Source organism: Herpailurus yagouaroundi, unplaced genomic scaffold (assembly GCF_014898765.1).
Source record: "Herpailurus yagouaroundi ecotype Mexico unplaced genomic scaffold, PumYag 141, whole genome shotgun sequence".
Taxonomy (NCBI): Eukaryota; Metazoa; Chordata; class Mammalia; order Carnivora; family Felidae; genus Herpailurus; species Herpailurus yagouaroundi.
This window is the reverse complement of record NW_024412396.1, coordinates 44222562-44247385: the sequence shown is the minus strand read 5'-3', so window position 1 is coordinate 44247385 and position 24824 is coordinate 44222562. Positions and strand designations below refer to the sequence as shown.

At 53.3% G+C, this 24824-nt stretch overlaps 1 protein-coding gene and 1 pseudogene across 2 annotated transcripts in view; one reads left to right on the top strand and one right to left on the bottom strand.

Moving 5' to 3' along the window:
* GALNT16 (polypeptide N-acetylgalactosaminyltransferase 16) overlaps positions 1-12770 on the bottom strand; it is a 93284-nt gene extending 80514 nt beyond the window's left edge. Inside the window, exon 1 of one of the 2 annotated variants that reach the window (XM_040477522.1) lies at positions 12206-12770. In XM_040477522.1, coding sequence (XP_040333456.1) covers positions 12206-12382 — 177 coding nt within the window. In that variant the 5' untranslated portion in view covers positions 12383-12770. The remainder of the gene's footprint in view (positions 1-12205) is intronic. The other variant, XM_040477521.1, reaches the window with a different exon arrangement.
* A 949-nt stretch (positions 12771-13719) lies between these two features.
* On the top strand, positions 13720-24566 carry LOC121031971 (GTP cyclohydrolase 1 feedback regulatory protein-like; annotated as a pseudogene).
* The last annotated feature ends 258 nt before the right edge of the window (positions 24567-24824 follow it).

The following is a 24824-nucleotide window of genomic DNA, read 5'->3' as shown; positions in this document are numbered from 1 at the left end:
ATTTGATATGCAGCATTAATTAGTAACATACAAACGAACAAATGATGAGAACTTACAGTGTCATTACTAACTCGTGCACTAACACTAGTATAGCACTTACTATGTGCAAGGCATGATTCTACACACTTTATGGGGATTAACTCATTTAACCTTCAGAGCAAGCAGCCATATGAATGGCTCCATTTTACATATGAGAAAACTGAGGCACGGCATGTTTCAATAACTTGCTAGTAAGGGGCAGAGCTGGAACATGAACGCGGGCACTCTGGCTCCAGTGGCTATGCCCCTGGCCTCTCTCCAGCTGCGTCCTGAGCAAAGCCACAACCAGGAATGTGGCACCAAGAAGCAGGAAAGGTTCCAAAGTTCACAGAGCCCACTGTGAAGGGAGGGAAGATGGAGAGGAAAAGGAAAAGAGCCAACCCTCTTCTCTTCCCTCAGACCCTCCAGGTTTCTACCCTGCTCCTTGGGTTTACAGCCCTGTCTCTTTGCTGCAAGTAGACTGGTCCCAGACCAGAGCCGACCCAGCTCTACCCAGTAAGTGAAAAAGTGCCACTGAACGTTTGCACAGCGGTTTAAAGCTCTTGTCCCATCCCCTTGGTTAGGGTTCTGCTCCACCGAGATGACCAGCTTCCCCTCCGTACATCTCCTGACACAGTGCAAGCCTCCTCCCTGCTTCTTCAAAGTGGCCAACTTCTTAAAACATACCAGGTCTTGAAAGTGGGGGTGGGGGGGTGGAATTCTCAAAGAAGACAACTTCATCACGGCAGGATCATTCTATACAAAGCCCGTGTTCTACGGTCCCAGCCCGTGCCCTTTACAGACGTGGCTAATCGATCGCCTCTTTCCCGCTCAGTCTGCGCACAGCTTGGGAATCCTTCTCACCACAGTGCTGCAGGCTGCCACTTCCACAGGTTCTGGGCTGCCAGTAAAGCTGAGACTTATTTATCATTCTGGCTCTAACAGGATAAAGACGAAACACCAAAAAGCAACAGACCGGAACTAATCCCTCTACTTTCCAAGGGGGTAAAAGGCTCCCTGCCTCCAGGGCTCCTGCCCCTCCTACCCCTCCTACCCCAAAACCCATTTTCATCACAGCGAGAGCTTAGAAGGGATTTTGAAAAGAGAAGAGGCTGCAAGAAAACATTGACCTTGGTTTTAATGATGGTGTGAGGACAAAGGCCCACGCTGGGAGGTGTCCCGTGCCGTAGACGATGGTGCGTTAGGAACCAACGCCTCAGCGGCAGCTGGACCGGAGAGGACTTACCCCAAAGTCAAGGTAAACTGGGAATGTAGCCATATTCTTTACTTTATATAAAACCTTCTGCCTACAACCTTGTAGCCCTTTGGAGAGGGGTCACGAACACACATAAGGACCAGCACAGCCCAAAGAAATGGAATGCAAGCCACATAAGGAATTTCCAAATTTCTAGTAGCCACATTCAAAAAGTAAAAAGAAACAGGCAAAATTAATTTCAGTAATGTATTTTATTTAGCCCAATACGTCCAAGTATTACCATTTCAAAACACAGTCAATATTTTCAAATATTTGTGAGATTTTTTCATTGTTTTTCTCTTGTACTAAGTCTTTGAAATGCAGTGTGCATTTTACATTTACAGCACGCTTCAATTTAGACACGAAATTTTCACCAGAAATACCTGATTTGTATTGAGACTTCATAAAACTTACAGTTGAAAACGCAGATTCCACACATAGAGTGTTCTTTTAAACCCTCCCAACAGTTTACCGAGAGTTGCAATGAGTGTCTGCTTTTAAATTTCAATCAGTTAAATTGAAACTAAACGAAAAGCCCAGCTCTTCCTGTTGCACTGGCCACACTTCAAGCGCTCGTGGCACGTGTGGCTGGTGGCCACATATTGGTCACCGCCCGTCTGGACCTTGCAGGGCTCTCCCTACCCGTGGGCAGGTGCCATCCTCCACCAGAGCCCCTGTGATGACGCTCAGGGTACCTGTTGGCCCGGCTCTTCAGAACTGTCACCTCACAACCAGTTTCTCTCTCTGACCAGGCCCAGGCCCTTTCTGACCCTCTCTGCGTGGTTTGCCCCCCGACTTGGTCAAATCAGCCTTCAGCTTCCCTGGGCTCCGTGCTTTGCAGTTCTCGGGCCAGCCCACCCAGGCATGGTTCAGGGACCCTGCTGGACTGGAAGGGCTGAGTGGGTGATGCTTCATTCTCTGCTACGCAGACAACCCCCCCAAAAAAACAAAAAACAAAAAAACAAGGGTTGGCAACATTGGGGAGCACCCAGGGGCAAGACATTTTCTCTCCGTGTTTTGGGAAAAGGCCCCTGCCATTTTCGTGCCCCCACAAGGTGGCACCAAGGCTATAATAACACATCACCATGGGCAGCTTCTGCTCTCTACCTGGCAAATGCCTTTCGGCTGATGCCTCCAAAAAGCCCTCCATCACCTTCCCTGATCCATGCAGTGTGTGTTCTCCGTCCCTTGATTCCCTTTCTCCCTCTCGCCTCGGGTTGGTGAACTATCTGGGGGCTGTGGCTCATTCCTATTAATTCACTCCTCCAAGGCACCCACACCACCGCAGACATCACTAACGGATCACTCGTTCTGTCTCCGGAGCCTCAGGCAGTGTTCTTCTACCTCAAGCCCTGGGAAAATACCCCCCACCTCCCCCACTCCCCTCAGCCTCTTCCAGTCCCACCCCCCAGTGAGGAATTTCACATGGAGGGGGAAAGATTTGGCTTCTAAGCCAAGAATCTGGTCACAGACTTGTGAGACGCCAGAAGCTACCCCCCCCCCCCCCCGCCCCCAAACTGACTGCATTCTTGGCAACACGGGTCCCCTCTGGCTGTGGCCTCCCGGGGCCAGACCCCCGTGAAACGAAAGGCCTTGAAATGTCAGAAGTACTCCCCAACAGCTGGTTGAAAGAAGCTAAAAGCCAGGGCGGCTGTGAGAAGATAAAGGGATGAAAATGTGAACTCTGAAAAGCAGCATCTAAAAGGGCATGACCGACAGCGGTCTGGAATTGAGCGCGTGTGACCTGAAGCACAAAGAGAGAGCAGCGGCAGCTTTCCGGGGACACACGAAGCCATGTGGTCCCCGTCACCGGGGCACGGGCAAGCCAGCTGAACAGCAGTGGGCACGGTCTCAGGCAGGCCCCGGCACAGCCATCTTGCTCCTGAAGGCAGCCCCTTGCATCCACTGCCTGCCTGAAAAAAAGCTGTGCAGGGTCCTCGATCCTGCCAGGCCTCCGGCGCCCACCTCCCACCTCCGTGCCCGGGGGGGAAGGGCCTGGATGCTTCTGCCTTCGGGGCTCTGTTGTACAGAAGGGGAACCTGCCGACTGAGGGCAGAAGGGGAACCGCTTGCACAGAAGGACAAGACTTCCAAGTCCCTGCATTGCCAGAAGACTTCCTTTCCAGAGTCCCAAATGCACCTGAGGAGGACGCGATGAACCGGGCAACAACAAAGGGGGACTTGATCAGGGACCACCGTATGGAGGAATTCTCCTTCCCACACAGAACTCTCTCTCTGGAGACAGAGCCCTCCCCCACTCTGCTTCCCTCCAGTATTTCAACAAGGGCCCCATTATCTTTTGTCTTTTAAATCTCTTCAGGCACCAGCACCCTCCATTCCCCCTCACATAAGACACACACACACACAGACACACACACACACACACACACACACACACACACACACACACAAGTACCTCACTGATCTCACATTATAAAGAAATGAAGCGTTCCAGCCGAAGAGTATCTTAGGTTTACCTCTTTAAGAATCAACACTTCCTATTACATTTGATCATATTTCTGGAAAATGTTCTGAACTGACTGACGGTCCGCTGACGTACCAAGCCCGTACACTGAATGTAATTTATCACTTCCTGATGACTCAGGGAACTCAGGGACATGTTTCTGAGCCCTCTTCACCACGGCCCACAGGCCTAACGACTTTCACCTCGGGTCACTCTTACCCTTGCTGAGTCTGCCCCAGCCAAGCGCACCGAGCACACGCCCTGTGGACATTGTGCCCTGGGCCTTGGCTGTCTGGAACAGTCTCCCCCTAGATGCCTGTCTGGTTCACCCTTTCCATTCACACGGCAGCTCAAACGCCATTTAATCGGAGAGGCCTTTCCTGGCCCCCCTTCTCTCATCTTTCTGTCCCCTCTTGTGGCTTTATTTGATTTTCATGGGACTCGCCCCCACCTAATGCACTGTGTATTTATCTGTTTGTGGTCTGTCTCTCCCACTAGGATGCATGGTCCTCAAGAGCAGGGCTTTTAGCCTGTTCTGTGATCTCCGGGGCCTGGAACAGTCCGGGCACATAGTAAGCGCTCAGGAAATAACTGTCAAGCGAAGGAACAAATGATGCCGTCAGCACTGAGGACCAGTGTGTGCTTGCTGGGGGAGGGGGTTGCTCCAATCTCCCACGCCCCTTCCTGGTTGGTCCTTTGCTGCCAACTGTCACCCCTCAGTGCAGTGGCAGGCTCCTAGCAATTCTCTCATCCTGCTGCTTCTAATCTGCTGTATTTGTAACCCAGGAAAAGCGGAAGGTTGTGGGAGAAGACCAACCTCCCGAACCCCTTAAACTGATTTTTATCGCCAACAATGATCATTTCCAGGCTGCGGCCTCAGGGCAATTCCACGCCTGTCTTCGGAGTCATGTCCAAGGGCGCTTGACTATTAATTCTCTGCTCAGGGCTCTCTGTGGCTTCCTTCTGATCTTCCCAGATTGTTGAGATGTCTGAAGTCCACCCACTGGACACTCCTACATAGGTGTCTGTGAGCATCCCCAGACACGCTCACAAATACCTCAGACTTCCGATTTAGCAGAAGGAGAGCCGCGTAGCTCCGTCCGACAGTGTTTTAAGGGGGGGGGGGGGTAGGTCCGGTTTATTCCTTGTGAGAAGTTAAAGGTTTCACACTCTTTTGCACACAAGTGGTCTGGGTTTTTGCACACCTCAGCCCCCAGCCTTATTCTCCTTCATCTAAGCACCATCAGACATTGAGCCCTGGCTTGGGGCCACCTCACTGGTGCAGAAGTGGGTCAACAAAGTCAAAGATGGTTTCAGTTGGGAGGCACCTCGGAGATGCTATAGTTCAACCCTCATCCGACAGATGAGGAACTAAGGCTCGGAGAGCGGAAGTGACTCGCCCGAGAAAACACAGCCCCTCGGGGGCAGGGCTAGATGCGGGTCGCTTGGTTTTCATTCTACATCCTCTCCCCATCCCCTCACACCTTGATCCCTGGCAGCCAACATCTGTCTCCATCCTGGGCCACTCTGTCCCGCTCGGTCCTGGCCCTGCTAGGGCCCATAATGGCAAGTCTCACACTCAGCATGTTAAGAGATGCCACCCACCTTTGAGCTCGGCGACCATGTTGTGCCTGATGTACCCTGAGCCACACCTCGCTTCATGGAATGGCAGGAAAGAGGCACCCGTGCCCTTGAGCTACACTTGAAGCTCTTCCTGATGGGTCCAGGAAAGTAGAAAGGCTACATCTGAGGCACTCTTGCCCTAATGTCTCCCCAAAGGTGGCCTGAGCCTTACCCTGCCTAAGAAGTATAACCAAAAAGTTTCTTCCATTTGCTCCTCTGTTTCAAAATACCCCAGCCTGCCACGCCTACGTGTTCTGATATGTTCACAGAAGTCCTCCGGGGTGGCCTCACTGTCTCCAGGCAGATACTGTTACAGGGTGTAGCTGAAATTCAGGGTGTGGGGGACACAGGCAGGCCTGGGCTTCAGGCAGCCAGGAAACCTTGGTGGGGGCCTCGTTCTGAGGAGCAGAAAAGACACTACAGAGGAGCGTTTCCTACTCCGCAGCTTTGCCTCTGACCAGCCTTGGCGCCCTCTCCCTCCCTGCTTGGCGGCTTCAAAGGAACAGGCAGGGGACAACACAGCGGCAGTTATGGGTCCTTTAGTCATCCTCCTCCTTGGCCTCCGTGTGCTCAGCCAGCCCTGCTTCCCAGGGCGCCAGGTCTCTTGTGGCGCACTAATTGGAGCCTATTTCGAACCCGGTTACGGAACTGCCTGACATCTTAGGAGACAGGCTAGACAACAAGCCTTTTCTCACCCCCTCACAACTGCCTCGGGAAGGAAGCGCTGACCAGTTGAAGAGGGGTGTGGTCAGCCTTTGGACTATTCCAATGATGGACGGTTCAGTGACAAAGTCTTCCTTCTTCTCTCCCCCTGCAACTTCTACCCACTGGCCCCAGTTCTATTCCTCGATACGCTTGTGTCTCGTGCCTTTTCTGTTGCCTCAACACCAAGCACTGATGGGAGATTCAGAAGTGCGAGACATGCTTAAGATGTTTACTTTCATTGAGGGGTCCACAGTGATTTTATTCAGCCCCTGAATACTTTTTAAAATAACTATCCTGATGGGCTTTGTTATTATAATGTTAATAGATGTTCATTATAAAAAATGTAGAAAAAGCCAAAAGACAGATGGGGGGGATTACTCATACTCCTACTTGCCTACCGCTAACATTTTGTTCTATATGGTTTTTGCATTCTTCCCCCAACAAATATTTAAGGAGTAAACACAATGCATGGTGCTGACCTAGGTGCTCCTGGAAAGACACACCGATGGATGCATCAGACTTGAATCTTGCCCTAAAGATGCTTCAGGGGAAAGAAGATACAGCATGAGCCTCAGAGGCAGAAACACCTAGGGTTTGGTGGGGGTTTTTTTTGTTTTTTTGTTTTTTAGGTTTATGTTTATTTATTTATTTTTGAGAGAGCATGAGGGAGGGGCAGAGAGAGAGGGAGAGAGAGAATCCCAAGGAGGCTCCCCGCTGTCAGCACAGAGCCCGATGCGGGGCTTGAACTCATGAACTGTGAGATCATGACCTGAGCCGAAATCAAGACTCAGAAGCTTAACTGAATGAGCCACACAGGCACCCCTAGAAACATCTAGGTTTTTTTTTTTTAATTTTTACACATTTTTTATTTATTTTTGAGAGAGAGAGAGACAGCATGAGCAGGGGAGAGGCAGAGAGAGAGAGAGAGAGAGAGAGAGAGAGAGAGAGGAAGACACAGAATCTGAAGCAAGCTCCGGGCCCTGAAATGTCAGTACAGGGCCCAACACAGGGCTCGAACCCACGAACCATGAGATCATGACCTGAGCCGAAGTCAGATGCTTAATTAACCAACTGAGCCACCCAGGTGCCCCTAGAAACACCTAATTTTAAAGGCACTTCCTAGTTGCCTGATCATCGGTAAGTAAGCCTCAGTTTACTCATATGTTAAGTGGACCTGATAACAGCACCCACTTATTAGGTTGTTGAGGGGAGTCAGAAAAGTTAAAGTTTGGGAGACATCTAACACAGTGTCGAAGGGTCCAATGAATGGAGCGTCTATAAATATCATACGGAGGTAAGGGGCATTACAGAGGCCAGTTGGGTACAGATCGAAGACCACGAGTGTCCATTTAGATGAGAGAGATCAAGCCCCTGGAAACTGTTTCCAGAGCTAGTCGCACACCATCTGCGAGTGTACCAAATTGTCTGATTCAGTGAATGGAACCGCTGCCCAAGTGTGATCATCATTGACATCATCTGCTCCCCGCTCCTTTCAGAAGCCCTCGGTTTCCTGTCTACTTAGCCTCCTTGTGTCTTTGCCCTCCGGTCACAGGGAAGGTTTCAGGTCTCCTCCAGAAGCCGACAGGGGATAAATCTTCAATCTTCTAACTGTAATGAACTGCTCGGATACAGGCTCACCTCTGACCCCAGGGCGGTTTCCTCCATTACTGCAAGACAGTTCCCTGGGCAATTCAGCCCCGCCTTGCCTATCAGTGCCCCTCCATGTCTACTTAAATGGCATTTCCAGACCTGAGGGCTTCGTCTGCTCACAGAGCTGATAAACCACCAGAGAAGGAAGCCAGGCCCGATGCCTGGAGCAGCCAGTGGGAGAACTACTGATACCACACAGAAACATAGGGCCCACTAGGAGAGTGAGCAGCTCCCTACTACAAATCCTGGGACCTCAAGCCTCAGGCCTCCCAGGGAGGTGACCCTTGGGCTGTCAGGCCCTTACCAGTCTTGGTGCCTCTATGCTGTCCCCAAGTCCTATGAGCAGGTCTCAACATGACCCAGGATGGGACCCCAGGGGCAGGAAACCAGGCCCTTCCAATCTGAACATTTTGGCAAAGGGAATTGTGGGTATTTGTGCGCCTCCCTCCTCAACCTCTTCCTTGTGTGTGGCACCTAGATGAATGAAATATAAAATCCTTTTCTGTGATTTAGGCAAACCGTATTCCCAAAGTTCCAAAATGCACACATTATAAATAAAATATAAACTCCTCCAGATCTGACTGAAGCCTCTGCTCTCAGGGAACGGCACCAGAACGGCCATCATATGTGTCCCCTCCCGCTAGGTAAGCAGGGATCCCTGTGAGTCCTCAGGGTTACCGCGGGACCTCCTCGGGACAGGGGCATGTCCGTCCACAAGCAAGAAACCTCACAACACGCATCAGGAAAATTCCCCTTAAAGCCGTTCATCTGCTTCTAGAATGAGGCTCTCATCAGCTTATCCAAGGATCAACAAACCTTACGAATCATTTAACCCCAATTTAACATAAAATAATCAAGGTCCAGAGGTAGAAGGACTTTGTCCACGGTTATCAGCAGTATTCCAAGTGTAGGGTGAGAAACTCCAGTTTAAGAAAACTCTTGCCTAAAACTTCCAGGGTTCCAAACAGGACATGTCGCAAATGAGTACCCCTACCCTGAAAATATTCATAACGGACAGCCTTTAAAAAATATGTCTGTAAAGTGACATTCCGTGTAACACCTTAGCATCCTACCCAGGCTTCTTGGAGAACTGGCATATGGAACACCTAGGTGCCAAGTCAATCACAACCATTCTTCCTGACCGTGAGGTCTGAAGACTGAAGGCCAGCCGTGTCTGCTCCACCGCCTGCTTTTTAGCTGCCGCCCAATGCCAGCCTGCATCAATGCAGATTCGAGTGGATTTCCTCAAATCCACTGCCTTGCCCATAAAACACAGCATGAAGAAATCACAAACCCAGTCACATCGCAAGCAGCCACTGAGGGATGGAGTCAGTATCTCCCTATAGTTTTACACATTCCATTACCAATTTTTCACATCACAATTTGTGACACATGGGCTGACAGCAGGACAGAATATTAAAAATCAGGACCTCCTGGAGAAATCCGGGCCATACGGTTGCCATGCCGACACCCCACAATGCCAAACAGCGCCTCCAAGGTCCAGAAACAACTTGGCTGTCTTCGAATAGCCCGGGCGTTGTAAAGGCAGAACTACCCCCTGGCCCAGGCTGTTATGCAGACCCTCCCTTTCCTAGCTCTGATCTCTGTTCCCCAGGGGAGTGATGATGACGTTTGTCTGAATTTTCTCAGCCTCTGTCGGCAGGGCTGACCACATCATCCGCTAAGAATTTGAAAATCCACATGCAGCGTCCTGGCCCAAGTACACAGAGACGTGTTTTGCCATGTCCCCACGCCCTCCGCGACCCCCCCCGGGGGGCTGGGGGGGGGGGGGGGCGAGTAATCCTCAGCTGCACCTGCCCCTTTCAGGCTGGACATAGGGTTCATAGACGAACACGCATTCCCCCATCTCCTTAGGTATAGTCAGATTGGAGCTCGGGACAAAATATTGGCGGGGTGGGGGGGGTGTGAGGCTTGGCTGCTCCCAGAGATGGGCAGAAATCCTACTTGATTTGCCCAACAAGTACTTAAATCTTGCTGTGTGCATCGATGCCAGGATGTAAGAAGCTTCCAGCATAGTCCCTGCATGATGGCATATATGACTAAGAACCCCCCTGGAGTGAAACAGCTCGGAAGGTAGGAAGAAAATGCAAGGCTGTGTCCAGGGAGGTGTGTGACTGGGGACCAAGGCCTACGAAACGGACACCCAGGGCTAAAATGTAAGAACAGAGAGGTAGCTGGCCATGCCTGTAGGTGGCCAGAGAACTGTCTGTGGCTCACTCCCGGGAAACCCCCATTCTCCCTCTCTTCTTGCACCCCTACTCCCTGGATCCCTGGGATCTACCTGATAACACTTCACACTTGAAACTTAGCTTCCAGTTCACTGCCCTTTCCTAATCTGCAGCAAAACAAACCCCAAGAGAACAAGGAGAGGGCCAGAGGGGATATTCACCGGAGCCCCCCATGACCTCCAATTTCCACCCCTCAAAACAAGTGCCATGTGCCCCCAGCAGAGCCCAGCACACCATTCCAGGGCTCTCAGTCTGAGCGGCCTTCCCGGCTGATCTCAGAAGGCAAGGAGGAGTGGGGAGAGGTCCAAGAGCAAGGTCAGGATTCTGAAGTGGAGACAAAGGTGAGAAGACCCAGCCTCAGGCTCTGCTCCAGCAGCAGTTTCTTCCCTTGGGTTCCCTCTCCTCTCCCTTCTTCCCTCCTCCTCCCCCTGCCAAGTCAGACCCTCCCCCTCCAGCTCAGACCCTCCTCCCAACACATCACCATAGCGAAGGACAGAACATCTGGCCAGCCTGCTTCTCCCCTGGTGCTCCAAGCCCACCTACCCTGAGACCAGGGCTGGCCCTCCCCGGGTGTGAGAACGGGGCAGCTTACGTGGGTCAGTGCTGTGCAAGCTCCCTGCAGGTCTGGGGCCACTACCGATTTGGTCACTTCCCACTCCAGCCTGTCAGTCTACCCAGATCCCAACACTGTGGGGTCTTTACACTGGAGGCTTTATCCTCATCAGCCTTTCGGCCCAAACATCCTCAAGTCCTTCGGAAACAGTTCTTAGTGACAGGGACCCTCAGCCTAGAAGGGAACCCTCCACCTAATCAGACTCACCCCCAGAGAGTTCAAGCCGACAGGGATCTGGGAATTGAGGGCGGGGGCTGGAAAACCCATAAACCCCAAGGTCTCCTCAGGCAAAGCTGGGAAATATGGTTCCTTTGCAGGAGATTTTTACTTCTTCCCGGGTGGGTAACAAGACACGGCAACTGGGGCAGGATGGGAATATGAGAACACTTCCACACTAACACCCGCCTCCACCATATTCCTGGGGCTCAGCTGCCTTTGCACAAATATCCCAGATTCTAGTCCACGCAAGCCTTCGCCCTCCTGAACCTGCACCTCCCGGAGGAGTTCCACACCCCTCCCTCCCCAGGCCCAGATATTTCCCATCAGAAAGGCCACCCACTCTCAGCCCCGCACTTTGCTCTCCCTCCCCCGGCTCCTCTTCTGGCCAGGCTGCCCCAGCCCAGCCGCTCGTCCCGGGGGTCGTCCAAGTCTCTCGCCCGCCACCGGCCCGGTCGGAAGAACGCGGCCCGCCCGACGGAGCCTCTCCGCGGGTCCCAGAGCCTCCCGCCTCAACAGGTGCCGCTGCCACACCGAGCTGTCACCCGGGGCCCGGGCGGAGGCGGCGACAGGCACGCCCCCTGCAGGGCGGCGGGGGCTCCGCACGCCTTAGCCTAAGTCCCCCGAGCGCCTAGGGCCCCGGCAGCGCCGCGGAGGCCCCCGCCGTGCTCCGCCACCTTTGTTTCCCTGCTCGCCCTGATGTCGCGGGGCTGACCTAGAGAGAGGGACTCTCCCAGACCTAGAGCACACGCTGCCAGCAAACGCATCGTGATGGACCCTCGTGTTGGGGTGAGGGGCGCGTACAGAGACCTTTCCCGGACCCTGAGAACGCCGCGGGTGTTAGTGGGGAGTCTTCCGTGCCAAAGAAGCAAGTTTCAAGTTGATCCGTTGTTGAAATGAGGGCGCAAAGCCCCCTGCGCCCCTAGACACCCTGCCTTACCCAGCGCCCCCACCCCACGTCCTTTGCCCCCAGGAGACTGGAGAGGGGGTGCGCACGGCCACCTACGCGCTCAGCCACACGAGGTTCCAGCTGCCGGCTCTCTGCGCTCACGGTCCAGCCGCCTTTCCCGGGCCGGCGAGGTGCGGACAGTCCCCGACCCCTGGCCCCCGGCTCCGGCGGCGCAGTGCCGAGAGAGCCACGTTCCCAGTCGCGCGCGCATACCGGGCCCACCAAACTTGCAGCACTTTCTCCCAGCCCCCACCCGCTGTCACCCTCCCTCCATCCGTGCGCCCTGGCCCCGCTGGCCCGACAGAGGTTGCCATAACAACGGGCAGGAATGCTCCAACAGATACAAAGCCGGCAGGGCGCGGCGGGCACGCCGCCCCCGGCCCCGCGCCCTCTGCAGCCGCGCGGGGCTAAGGACGCGCGCCGCGGCTCCCCGGCCGGTCGCCCGGCGCGCAGGGCGTACTCACAATGAGCGGGATGGTGCGGTCCTCGCGGAGCTGCTCTGGCCTCCCGCCGGCCCTCTGAGCGCCCCGGCCGCCGGAGGATGCTGCGTGGGCTCGGTTGTCCTGCCATAAGTAGTAGAAAGTGCCCAGGATCCAGGCTACGGTCAGGATGGCGATGGCATTGGCGCGGATCTTCCTCATGGTGGGCGGGCGGGCGCCCCGAGTGGGGGGCCCGGCCGGCTTGCTCTCGGGGCCGGGGTGAGGGCGCTCGCAGCCCCAGCTGTTTGTTTTCGCTCGCGCCTGGCTGCTCAGTCCTGCAGAGCAGAAAAGGGAGAGAGGTGGGGGGTGGGGGGTGATAGGGAGAGACAGGAGCGCGGAGCGATCCTCACGGTCCTAATGCCCTTCAGCCCCGAGCGCGCGCGTCCCCCGGGCGCCCATTCATTGGCGCGCAGAGCCCGCCCCGCGCTCCAGTCCCCTCCGGCTGCCCGGGCCGCGGCGCACCGGCAGGGGAGCGCGGCGGGTGCGAAGCGGCGCGAGAGCGAGGCCCGGCGAGCCAGACGCCCGCGGTGGAATGGCGACGGGCCAGAGACAGCCTCTGCTCCCACCGCTCAGCGCCCGAGCGCCCGGCGGCTGCCCCCGCGCGGCCCTGGTCGGTCCCGCCTACCTCCACCCACCCCCCGCCCGAGCGGCCCTGAGTCACCGGCTGGAGATGCGCGACCCCGGCCCGGGCCCGCGCCGCGAAGCTGCGGTTCTGGGCTGCACTCCGAACTGCGCTCTGGCGCGGGGCTTAAGGTGTGTTCGGCGGGGCCTTGGGAAGGGATGGCTGGGCGGGAGGAGAGTGGAGTTTGCACGGGAATCCTCCGCAGCCTGGGATTCCGAGCCGCGCGAGGGCCGGCCCCGAGGAGGGATTGGAAGCTGGTGCGCTTGACATTCGAGGAGAGCGAAGGGGACTCGACTCTGCTTCACAGCCAGCGAAAGAGGAATGGGGGTACAACCCCTCCACATCTTCCATTGGCCTGGGGCTCCCAGCTTTCATAAGGCTTCCCTCCAGACCCTTCCCCTGTCCCCTGGGCAACCGTGAGATATCATTACCACTATTTCACCAGGAAGAAAGGAGGCCAGAGAGGCTGGAAGATTGGCCAGAGGCCACGCGACTAATTAGTGGTCAGAGCCCAGTCTAGAAGCCGTCTCTCCGTTTGCACTTTCCACGAAGTGCAAACACCGTGGTGAGACAGGACACAGACATCACTGAGATTTTGCCCCAGGCCTGGAGGCATTGAGAATCCCGGGTGGACTGCTCTTGTCCAGAGCAGAAGGAAAGGTGGGCTAGGAGATCAGCACAGTGTCGGGCACAGAGCAGACTCGCAGTGAATAGATGTTGCCTAAACCAAGCAGGGATCACAGAGGAAGAAATATTGTATTCCAAGGGGGGGGGGGGGGTCTTAGAGAAGGCTTTTCATAGAAGTTGGATAAACTTTTGAATAAATTCTGAAGAGGGAGGGCAGGGGGAGGGCAGGGCGAGGTATTAGATTCATGAACAGCCAGAGCAAATGTCCAGAGGATGGCGGACCTTGATGCGTTCAAGGCCAAGAGCTGCTTGGTATTGCTGGGGCCAGGATGCTGGAAAGGGCCTGGTGGGAGTCGACTTTGGGCAGGCTGGGCGCTTGAATGCCACGGTCAGAGTTAGCAGGGGGTTTAGTTCTTGCCGATGCTATTGGACACTGGCTCCCACATAGGGTCCTGACCCACTTAAGGTCCTGGCCTCTAAATGAAGCTGCCTTAGGAAAGGGGAAGTCAGACAGCTCATGCCTTCCCCCAACCACCCCCCATCAGCGCCACTCATTTTCCCGTTTCTCCAGTGTGGGGGACTGAACCCTGCATGTAATAGATGCTTAGTGCATTTCTGTTGGAATGAAGTAAAATGAAGAAAGAAAACCCTAATTAGTTTTTTGCTGCAGAAAGATCATCGTTGCAACTGCAGTGCCCGCCTCCTGACTCAGAAAACTAACCACGAGGACACATACACAAGTCCAAAAATGGCCCTACCAAGAATATGACCCTGGAAAGAGAATGTACAAAGAGAGTCCCACAAAGAGTAGCAGGGAGTCTGAGGCCCAAGCCACGCAGCAGTCAGGGACAACAGGAGGTGGGTGTGAAGGGGCCACTGGCCCTGGAGCAGTGGGCCAGCCTTGCTGTCAGGTGTCTCGCCTGGGGAGTTTAATTAGGTTGCAGTAGGGGCCAGGATCCATTTCCACAGATAATGCCTTAGCATTATCCACTGCCAAGCCATAACCTGGTTTCCATGGGAGCCATGGGGTTGACCCGGTAGTCATGTCCTCTGTGGGAAGCCAAGAAAAGTTTGTTGCTTAAGGGTCAGGCCCACGGGCATCTCCAAACAACAAGAAAACATAAGGAAACTGCCCTTCTGGTGTCCCCACTTCCACACAGGCTCTCAGGTCAACCAGGTGGAAAGACTTGGGCAATGGCCCTCTGCTGCCATAGGCTGCCTCCCTCAGCCCAGCCTGGCCTGTGCATGTCTAGTTGCCTTTGGTCTTGAGAAAACCAGGTGAGAGGTTGTGGGATCCAAAGACATCGCACCAACCCCTAGTGAGAAGCTCCAAACTCACGCCTAGGCCTGGGGAATGAAGCTAGAACCCAGAATCAGGCGGATGGGGTTTCTGATGGCTCTAGAAGGAGGGCTGTATGAGGAGAGGGAGGCAAGGAGGATGCAGAATTTGGCAGGATTTCTACACGTCTCACCTCTTCCTCTCCAGGGGTCAGTGGTGAGGATGCTACACCTCTGAAGCAATTGTCACTTGTAGCTCTGTCCCAAAAAGAAGGCTGTTTCCCTGCCCCCCGCCCCCGCTCCACCCACCACCAGGGAAACCCCATAGAGACATCGCCTCTCTGGGTGATGTTAGACTTCAGAGCCAGCCCTTCCTTAGATGGACATAATAAACTTCCCACGGTGGTGGGGCGGGTGGGGTGGGGGATGGGGAGGCGGGTCACGACCATGCTCATTTGGCCAACAGAAATTTGACGTAGGCGGAGGCTAAGCGATGGGCCGGAAGCCACAGCACACTGGGAAGGGCTGGGAGCTAGCACCTGCCACCTCAGCTACAGCCCGTGGTCTTGCTTCCAGATCTGGATCCTAAATAGGTGCGGGCCGAGGCTCAGCCCTCCAGGAGATGGATTTCAGTGTTCAGAGGTAACAGTAAGCATTGTTTCCTCTCTGGTCCTAGGAATGGATTCCAACAGAACCCTAGAATCAAAGCAACACCTAAGAGACTTGGTGTTGCCCAACACGCACTGAACTTGGAAAACAAGAGTGATAATGATAGCTGCAGTTCACTGGGTACCCACCAGGTGCCGGCCCCTCACACACGTGATCTCTGGAGCACCCACAACCCGCATGCCGGGACTTGGTGACACTCTCGATTGCCAAAGGGCCATACAGCAGGTAAGAGGTGGGGCTGGGTTTGAGTCCATTCTCCATGCTACTGCCTGGGTCCCAGTACAGGGCTTCTGAGCACACTGGGGAGTCTGTAGGGTGGTCAGAAGTTCTGTACGCAGGGACCTTACTTCCCCGCTGGGGCCTCCATTTTCTCCTCTGGAAAAGGAGGCGTGCGGGGAGATGACCTCTGAGGTCCCTCTAACTGTGCCCTTTTTGGACTTCTGGTTCCTTGGACAGTTTCTCCCTTGTGGCATTACTCTCCGGCATGGTCCCCGTCTCTTTGAAAGCGGGCAAAGCCAGCACTCAGGTGAGCTGGGAAAGCCGTGTGCCCCTGGCGCTCCCAGAGGCCCCAGGGAACTCTGCCCGTGTACATTTGATGTCAGGGTGGATAACAGAGAGGGGAAAGGGAGTAGAGTTCAGGTGAGAGCCTAGCTCTGGAGTCGGACAACCTGCATTCAAATGCCGGTTCTGTCACATATTAGGAGAGCGGCTTGGGCAAACTCTTACCCCAGCCCCCCCCCCCCCCCCCACCCCAGGCCTTAGGCACTGCTGCTGGTTGCTGGGGCGAGGGGCTCGTGCAGGAGATTGCTCAGCAGGGCTACGAAGAACAGACCCCAGAGAGGCCGAACAACGATGACCCTCCTGCCCCACCAGCGCGTGCCTGCCCACCTCTTCCGAGCCTGTGCTAAGCGGCGTGGAGAGGCCGCGTGCAGGGCCCCAGCTGCGTCCATTCTCGCCAGCATACCCAGTATCCTTGAGAGTCAGTGGGCTTAGAAGCCTCTTGCCCTGTCTGCAGCTGCAGCGGGGACTCAGACGGTGGGCGAGGGAGACTGGTTAGACCCCCGTGTCTGCTCTAAGCAGGAAAGGAGGCAGAGACAGGGGACAGAACGTGTGTGACCACGCAACAGGCACGGTGCCGAAGCCTGATCACAGAAAACTCACAATGACCCCACGAAGAAGGCGGGACCCTCTTTGGGCCGGTGCCTTCGGAGGTCACCCAGCGATCAGTGGCACATGTGCTGCCCACTGCCAGCTGGCCACACTCAAGGCACCGCTGTACCTGAGGGAATGTTATTTCTAAGTCTCCATAAACCATCAAGGAGAGGACCTGGCTGTTTGAGAGGAACTCCATCATCATTCTCCTGTTTGGCTTTTCACTGTGTTTTCTGCCACTGGACCATAAGCTGCATGAGGGCAGGAGTCCCCGTCCTGTTCACCATGGTCTCCCCAGTCCTTAGAACAGCGCTTGGCACGTAGCCGCACATACACGTTCATTAAGTACGGGTTGATGGGAGGGAGGGACGTAGTAGCTGGATGCAGCCTGCAGTTCTCTCTTGAGTCCGGCACCTGAGAGACGATGCAGGACTAGAGCCCAGAGAAAGGAAGCGACTTGGCTGGGGTCAGTGCGGGCCAGCGGAGTGAGTAACCTGGGCTGCCCAACAGGGCTTCCTCGGGAGTGCTACCCCACCCTGCAATCACGGTGACGGGGGCCGAACGCTGCTGCGCCGGGATGGAGGGGTGAGAGGTCCTCTGTGGTTCCATCAGAAGCTGGGAGGAGTGACCCTGGTTCTGGGGGTTAACTGCAGGAACTCCGAATATTATTACTGATCATGGAATGAGCCAGCTGTTGCATTTGGGAATAATAAGATTGCAGAGGCTGAGGGCTAATTAGAAATGTGTCAGATGCTTTTTCTTAACAGCAAGGAATTTCTACAAAGGAGAGATGCATAAGTAAAGCCAGTTGGTCAGCAGAATTGGTCCCGGAGGCAGAGCCCTTTCCAAGGCTTCCCTGACCTTCCCCATCTCTTATCACGTTCTCCTTCAGTCCTTCTCTCTCTGCGCGGCTTCTAGGGAGATGAGTGGCAAAGGTCCTCAGAGCAGAACAGATGGCCCCAAATGCCAGGGCAGTCCTTGTCACATGCCCGTCTCTCACCCTTGAATGGGAATTCCTCTGAGCAGGGCCTGGCAGCCTTCTTTTGTGTCACCAGTTTCTAGCACAGTATTTGGGCATCACGGCAGCACTCCCTGAATATCTGTGCAGTGAGCGAAGGAGTGAATAAATACCTAGGGTGGCCGGCTGCTGCTACTCCCTCTTCTGTCGCACGAAAATGCAATAAGCCCGCTCCACGGTAAAGCCTGTTTACCCATTGCGGGGGGCGCGGGGGTGTTCCCAGTCCCTTCCTTTCCTGCTTGAGGGCTCACCATGCCAGGCAATTCTACGTTCCAGGGATACAAAAATGAACAAAAGCTGATCACAGCTTCCAAGGAGCCCAGTAACTGACCATGGGGAGATACACATAGATTGTCACAAGACGATATAATGGAACTCTATAGAAGCACAAAGGGGGTTTCTTCAAGTAAGAAGTCATCTGAGAGCTGTGTTCAAGGACAAGCAGGTAGGCAAGAGGTGGAAGAGCATTCTGGGAAGAGGAAGAGGCAAACAAAGGGCGCTAAGATGTGCAAGTGAATGGCAGCACAGGAAACGGTGAGGGGGTTGGGTGTACGGGGGAGGGGGTGGTGATGGCAATGAGGTTAGAGGGGTAGACGTTGACCAGTTAACAGACGTCTTCCAGGTCTTTATAGGAAATTTGAACTTACTCTGGTAAGCTGTGGGGAACCATCCAAGATTCTAAAACAGGGAGTGACATGATCAGGTATACATTTTAGTGAGGAGGCTGGAGACTAGTGGCACGGGATCACAATGATACTGCAATAGTCCAAGCAAGCAGTGCTGTGGGCCTGGACTAGGGCAGAAACCCTGGAGGAGAGACTCAAAGGATTTGGAGATCAGCTAGAAGTGGGGATAGAGAAAGAAATTAAGAACAGCATGTACATTTCTAGTGTAGGAGCCAAGTGCTTTGGTGTAAGGTAACCAACCATTAACTGAAATGGGCAGTGTGGGAGGAGCAGATTTGGGAGGTATGTTCAACTGAACTTGATTTCTCTGTGGTCTGTCCAGAAAGGCAGCCGTAAATCCAGGTCTGCTGCTTAGGAAGAAGAGTGAAAGAAGCTGGTCATGTAGAGAGGAGAAAATCAGAAACACAACTGGGGCATTGCTGGGTGGCTGCCCATGTGCCCGGCACCTAGGCACAGGAGAGGACCATGTGCGTGAGATTAGGACTTCTGGATCCCTCGGGTGAAAATGATGCCACGGAGAACTGGCAGTTTTTTCTGCTTCCGTTGGATGCCCTGTTTCAAGACCCCGGGCCCAAGCTCTTGGGAATGCTCATTTCTTTTTCAAGAACCCCATCACCTGGTGGATATTAGGATGGACCCCTAGACTTAGGGCTGGAGCAAAATTTGGCTCAGAGATTACGCAGTAAGACCAGAGAGAATTTGAAGTGAAAAAGCCCTGCTCCTGCAGCTTCTTTAGTCTAATTGTGCCTGCTGTTGATACCTCCATTTTCCCTGGGAAACTGGGGGTGGGGGGGGGGGGGGGGTGGAAATTAAGGGAATGTTCCTGGGATTGGTACATATTTTGAAGCTCTCAGCAAGGCTGAAAATATCCATCGATATATTTTGAAGTGTAATTTCCACTCCCTTACCAGCCAAAATAATTGAACAGGAAGAAAAAGCTGTTAATGCAGGAGGCGTGTAACATCAGATCCACATTGCCTGGAAATTTACCATTTCAAAGCAATTGAGGGTTTGTACTGCCAGTGTTTACAGTCATACATGTCCCCTCTCTCTGAAGCCATCAAAAGGCCCATCAATCTGGCTTGGACACTGAAATCGTTCACAATGTCTGGAGCGAATGTCAAAGCAGAGAGTATTTTTAAAAATTATGCTGCCCTTTTGTCAGCATATACATCTTGGGGCGTCTCTTCCTGGGAGGCGGGGTAAACAGTAGGACTGTCTGTGCTCATGGATCCAGTGGTGCCAGAGAGCCATAGTGGCATGGCCAGGCACACCTCCACACGCCCCTTGGCATCTCTGACCTGGGGTCCGTGCACGGACTGTCCTCTTATTTGACTCCGGGTGGGCAGGCCTCCCTCTTGCCCAACAAAAAGTGCCTGCCTCTGCCTCTGCCTCCAGCTCGATGACACGAGGTCTGAGGGATGCAGGTTCCTCAGTAGAGGAGCCAGCTGCCCCTCACAGCCTCTGCCCAGCTCAGCGGGACAGACAACAGACAGTAGACTTTGCAGACTTTTGTTTTCTGTCTGCTGCCAATGCCTGTGTGTGTGTGTGTGTGTGTGTGTGTGTGTACACGTGCATGCACATATGCGTGCTATTTTTCAGTGTGAAATTTGACTTTGGGGTTTTTCCCGGAAATGACTGATTTCTTTCCCTATATTTGTGTCCAATACAGGAAATTTCTAAATCCGTGCCCCACCATTTGTCTTTCATTTCGGAATCCGTATCTTTCCAGAGGCCACTACCTAAAAAGTGCCATTAGCTCACTTGGTGACCCTGGAGAAGTCACTTTCTGGGCCTCTTCTCATGTTTGAAGTGAGGCTTTGGTACAAAGGGTCTTGGAAGGTCCTTTCTAGTGCTAGCATTTTAAGACTCTATTATTATTTTTTAATGTGTATGTACTTTTGAGAGAGACAGAGCATGAGTGGGGGAGGGGTAGAGAGAAAGGGAGACAGAGAATCTGAAGCAGGCTCCAGGCTCTGAGCGAGACCATGACCTGAGCCGATGTCAGATGCTTACCCGACTGAGCCACCCAGGCGCCCCAGTTATTTGAATATTTTAAACCATTCCTGCCCCAGCAAGAATTATTGGCCATAAACCGAGATACAATTTTCTTTATTATCGTTTAGTCCCTCCACACACATTACATACATATACATCCAGTTTCAAATGTTCCATTGGATCAAAAATCTAAAAACTACTAGATTAACAGCAGACCTAAAAAGGAGAAGTTAGAAGAATGTGCAAGAAATTGGAACATCCAGGGTGCCCGAAGAGGGAACTTCAGAACAGAAGTGGGAGACTTTTCATCACACGTTCTTTTGTATCTTTTGCATTTTTTGCCACATGCATTTATTACCTCTTCAGTTTTAACATTTTTTTTAAAGCAAGAGTCTTCCTTTCTCTTTCTTCTACCACAGGCCTCTTTGCAGCTTAGTTCCTGGGCGTAGAGGAGACCATGACGGACCGGCGTCATGCCCTGGAAGAGCCACCCCTCAGCCCAGGCCCTGCCCAACACCAAGTCCCAGCCCTCCAGCTGGGTTGGCCGACAGCCCTGCCCCCCCCCCCCCCCCGGCTGCCCCATGCGCGTGGAAGGGTTCTGTGGGTGTGCACCACAGCTGGCTGCCCTTGCTGCCGCCACTCTGGCTGGGCTGTCCGGCTGGTATAGGGACTCCATTCAAGGGGTTCCAGTAAGGGGCTGGCTCTCATGGCTCCAGCAGCCTGATGCGCAAAGGGGCCCAAGAGTCCAGTAAATGGGGACGTGCAAGAATCCAGCTTTAAATTCTCCAGCCCTTGCCATTCCCTTTCAAAGACAGACTGCTTTTTGTTTTGTTTTCTGCCAATATAACATGAGGGCAGGAACATGAAAGGAAAAAGAACAAAAGGACCAGAGATGCACGGGGAGAAGGGTCTTTAAGGCTCCCCTTTCTCCTGGCCCCACCCTCATGCTGCTGGCCTCTGCTTGGCAGAGCTGGCCTCTCTCACTGGTCTCGCTCCCCTGGTTTTCTCCCCTAGTGTAGCTCCTGCTCAGCTTTCCCTTGTGACGTCTAGCTACCACCCGGCCTTCTTCTTCTATCTCCTGTTCTTATCACCTTCGATGGGTGCAGGCCGTCACTCCTGTGTCCCCTACCTCCCCTCTTCTGACTTACCTATTTCACTGCCACGCTGCCCAGCAACGGCCACCATCTTTGAGGTCCACTACCCAGACTGGCGGTGTCACCTGCCCCGTAACTGGGATTGCTCAAGGTAGGCTCCTCCACCGTCCATTCAAAATCCCTGCACCCAACTTCTCTCCGGGGTCAACGAAGCCCTGGTGAGGGCAGGCTGTCAGCCAGCAGGCCACGGGAAGGTGCAGGCAAGGGGACAATGGAGAAGCCATGGCAGAGTCAGACAAAAGCAGCAGATGGAGACGTGCACTTGACAGAGTGGACACAAGAGATGAAAAGATACAGAGTATGAGGAAAAACAGCTTCAGGGAAGGAAAAAGCAGAGAGCGAAAACCAATAAAAGTGTAATGAATACCAAAACCAGACAGGCCTGAAAAGAAACCACCAGGAGAACTGTGAGAAGAATCAGGTCAGAGAGGAGCAGGAGGGCTGGGAGGGGGCAGTATGTGAGGGGCAGGAGGCAGGAGGAATGGTGCAACACAAATCTCTCGGGAAGGCTCGTTCACCTCCCAAGCTGTTGGGCTTATTGGCTGCAGCGAGCAGAATCTATTTAAGACACAGCAGGCATTTTGCCTTGGTCTGTTTCCCTGTCCAGGAAAGGCTGGAGCCAAAGGCTCCGGGAACCATTCCGGCATTAGGACCCTGCATGACGACAGAGCTGAGACCATGAGATCCTTGCCCCCTCTGGGAATCAGCCCCCTCTCCCCTGACACAAGCTGCCAGGCCCCCTAAATGCACAGCATATTGATCCATGTCCCAAAGGCTGCTTGTGTGCTCCGCTTCCACTGGGAAAGTCTCAATGACTTCCTTCATTCTGTCTTCAAGCTTGTCAGAAAGCAGATGCGCCTCAACTGTGACAGCTGCTCTAAAGGGCTGCTCCCAGGGAGCTCCCTGACCAGTGGGAACAGTCGCAACAGGGACTGAAGAGGCCGTGGGTGATTGGATAGCAGCAAGACAAAGAAGAGAGCACCAAAGGATGTCAAAGATAAAATGGCCCCAGGGAAACCATATGGGACTTGAATTGGAAAACACCAACAGCCTCGCTCCTTTCCCTGGACTGTGTATCTTTGGGAAGCTCTAATCCGGGGAAGACCTGACTTCTTATCCACCTGCCACAGAGGAATACAAAATAAGGCTGGGAGCTAAAACTGGCTAAGGAAAGCCATCCATCCATCAAGCTTTGGTTTCTCTCCAATTGAGAGGGTTGGGAACGAGAAGTCTTCCCTCCCTGGCTCTTGCGCCCGTAAATTGTGTAAAATACTGTTCCAGGCTGAATATAAGTTCTCTGCTCTGCATGACATTTATATTCTTGAAAAATTTAGTGTACAAATCAAGTCACATTTTGCCTGCCAGAGAAGCTGGCTTTTCAAAATAAATCTGAGGTCAATCCTATGTTTAAAGAGAAGAATGGCTTGTGAAGGTGAATAATTACCCCAGTTCATGTTTGTAACCTTAGAATTGTCAATGTCTGATTTGGGTGGCTGTGGGGTGGGGGTGACTGTCTAGAGATCCACCTATAGTCTGCTTGTAGGTTGTGATTAAACATTACTTTCAAACAAACAAAAAACACGTAGATAAACGTGTTGCAGGAGCCACTGCTAAAGAAATACAAATTAAAAAAAAATTGATTATGGAAAATCTCAAATATGTATTTTAAAAGAAGCAAGCCTAATATTAAAAAACCCAGCTCCAACAATCATCAACTCATGGCCAATCCGGTGAGAAACTTGGACTTCTGAGCCAGATGGCAGATACAGAGAATGAACTTAACAGGACAGGACAAACAGGATTAGTCGTCCTGAAGCTGTAGGTCCAAGTTTCTGCATAAATGCCCTACATCAGAGCCTAGAGTATAAAGAGAAGGCAGAGAAACATATTCTTGGTTAACAACCAAAGAAGAGAGCTGGGACTTAAAAAAATCCCCCCCCCCCCCCGCTCCAGCCTCCACCCTCAGGCTGAACAGGTACAGTGGTTACCTTCACGGAGGGAAAGGCTGATGGAGAGATTCCCTTTTCATTACACATTAAAAAAAAAAAATGTTTTTTGTACTATGTGCACATATCACCTATTTTCAAAAGTAACTTGTAAAAAACAAGTATCGTGACGCTTTACAGTAACCACATCAAGTAGATGTGACAACAAACTGCCCAGACTCAGATGCCAAGTCTTTATCCCATTTTGACCTGGATTTGCTGTCTTACAGTAATTTGCTCAGGTAGATGAATGCACAACCTTCCAATCCCAGGCTGTACATCGTCAGAATAGATGTTCCATGTGATACAAGAAACCCCAGTCCTGAGAGCTGGAGTAACTGGACTTGGGGGAGGGGTTGGGTGGGGGCGACGGGAGTCACAGTCCGGGAGCCTCAGGGGCTGGCACCGGCGCTGAGCCCAAAGCCCTGGGTGGGACCCTGGCCCAGACTTGCACCCCATGCCCCACCTGCTCATCAGCACCCTGATCCACATGGAGGTGGGCCCCACTATGGTGGGCAATGAGCACTGTGATCCAGAACTGATCTGGGGGCCTCAAAGAAAAGCATCTTGGGAAACAACTTTTGTGAGTACTTCATCAATGACCCTCCTCACACAGCCCTGGACAAGCTGGAATGCAAAGGCTCCCATGTGCTGAGCATGACAGAGGTGGGCCAGACACTGATGTGGTGTCTGCACACTAAGTGACTCACACTGAGGAGGAGATGGGGCTCTCCTTTTACGAGTGGTTTCCAATCCCGAGTCCCCCGTTCACTCATTGCCTGGCTCCTCTCTTCCCAACTCATTACTTTCCTTAGCCCAGCACCACTGAGCAGTGAACGGCCTTTTCTGAAACTTGCCTCAGCCAGCGGGAGAGGGCAGGGCCCTTGCCCTGGTGCTTCCAGCTGCCCCTCCAGCTTCAGGCCTGGCCAAGGGCCCTAGAGGAGATCATGTTCTGTGGGCAGGCTGAGGGGCCCACAAGAGCCAGGCTGTCCCTGGCCAGGAACAGGGAGTCCCCAAGCAACATGGCCCCAAGTCTGGGCAGGATGGTCCTGCTTAGCTAATTCAAGCCAGTAAAGGGCTGTGATGAGTGGTTGCTCAACAAAAGAAAAGGAGAAAGAAAGGAAGTTGGAAGGGAGGGGAAGAGAAAGAAGGGAATGGAAGGGATGGGACAGGGAGGGGAGGGAATAGAGGGGAGGCGAAGGGAAGGGAGGGGAGGGTTACATGGGTGCATACAATTTGTCATAATTCACGAGCTCTACTCCTAAGATTTGTATTTTATTGTATGTTCATCATGCTGCACTTCAATAAAGTATTATTAACAACAACAAAACCCCGTAGCCCTTGTGAACAAATGAGTCAAAGAATCACCATTTGGGGGTTTATTGGGTTGGTGGTTCAGAGAAAACTGTTGTTTT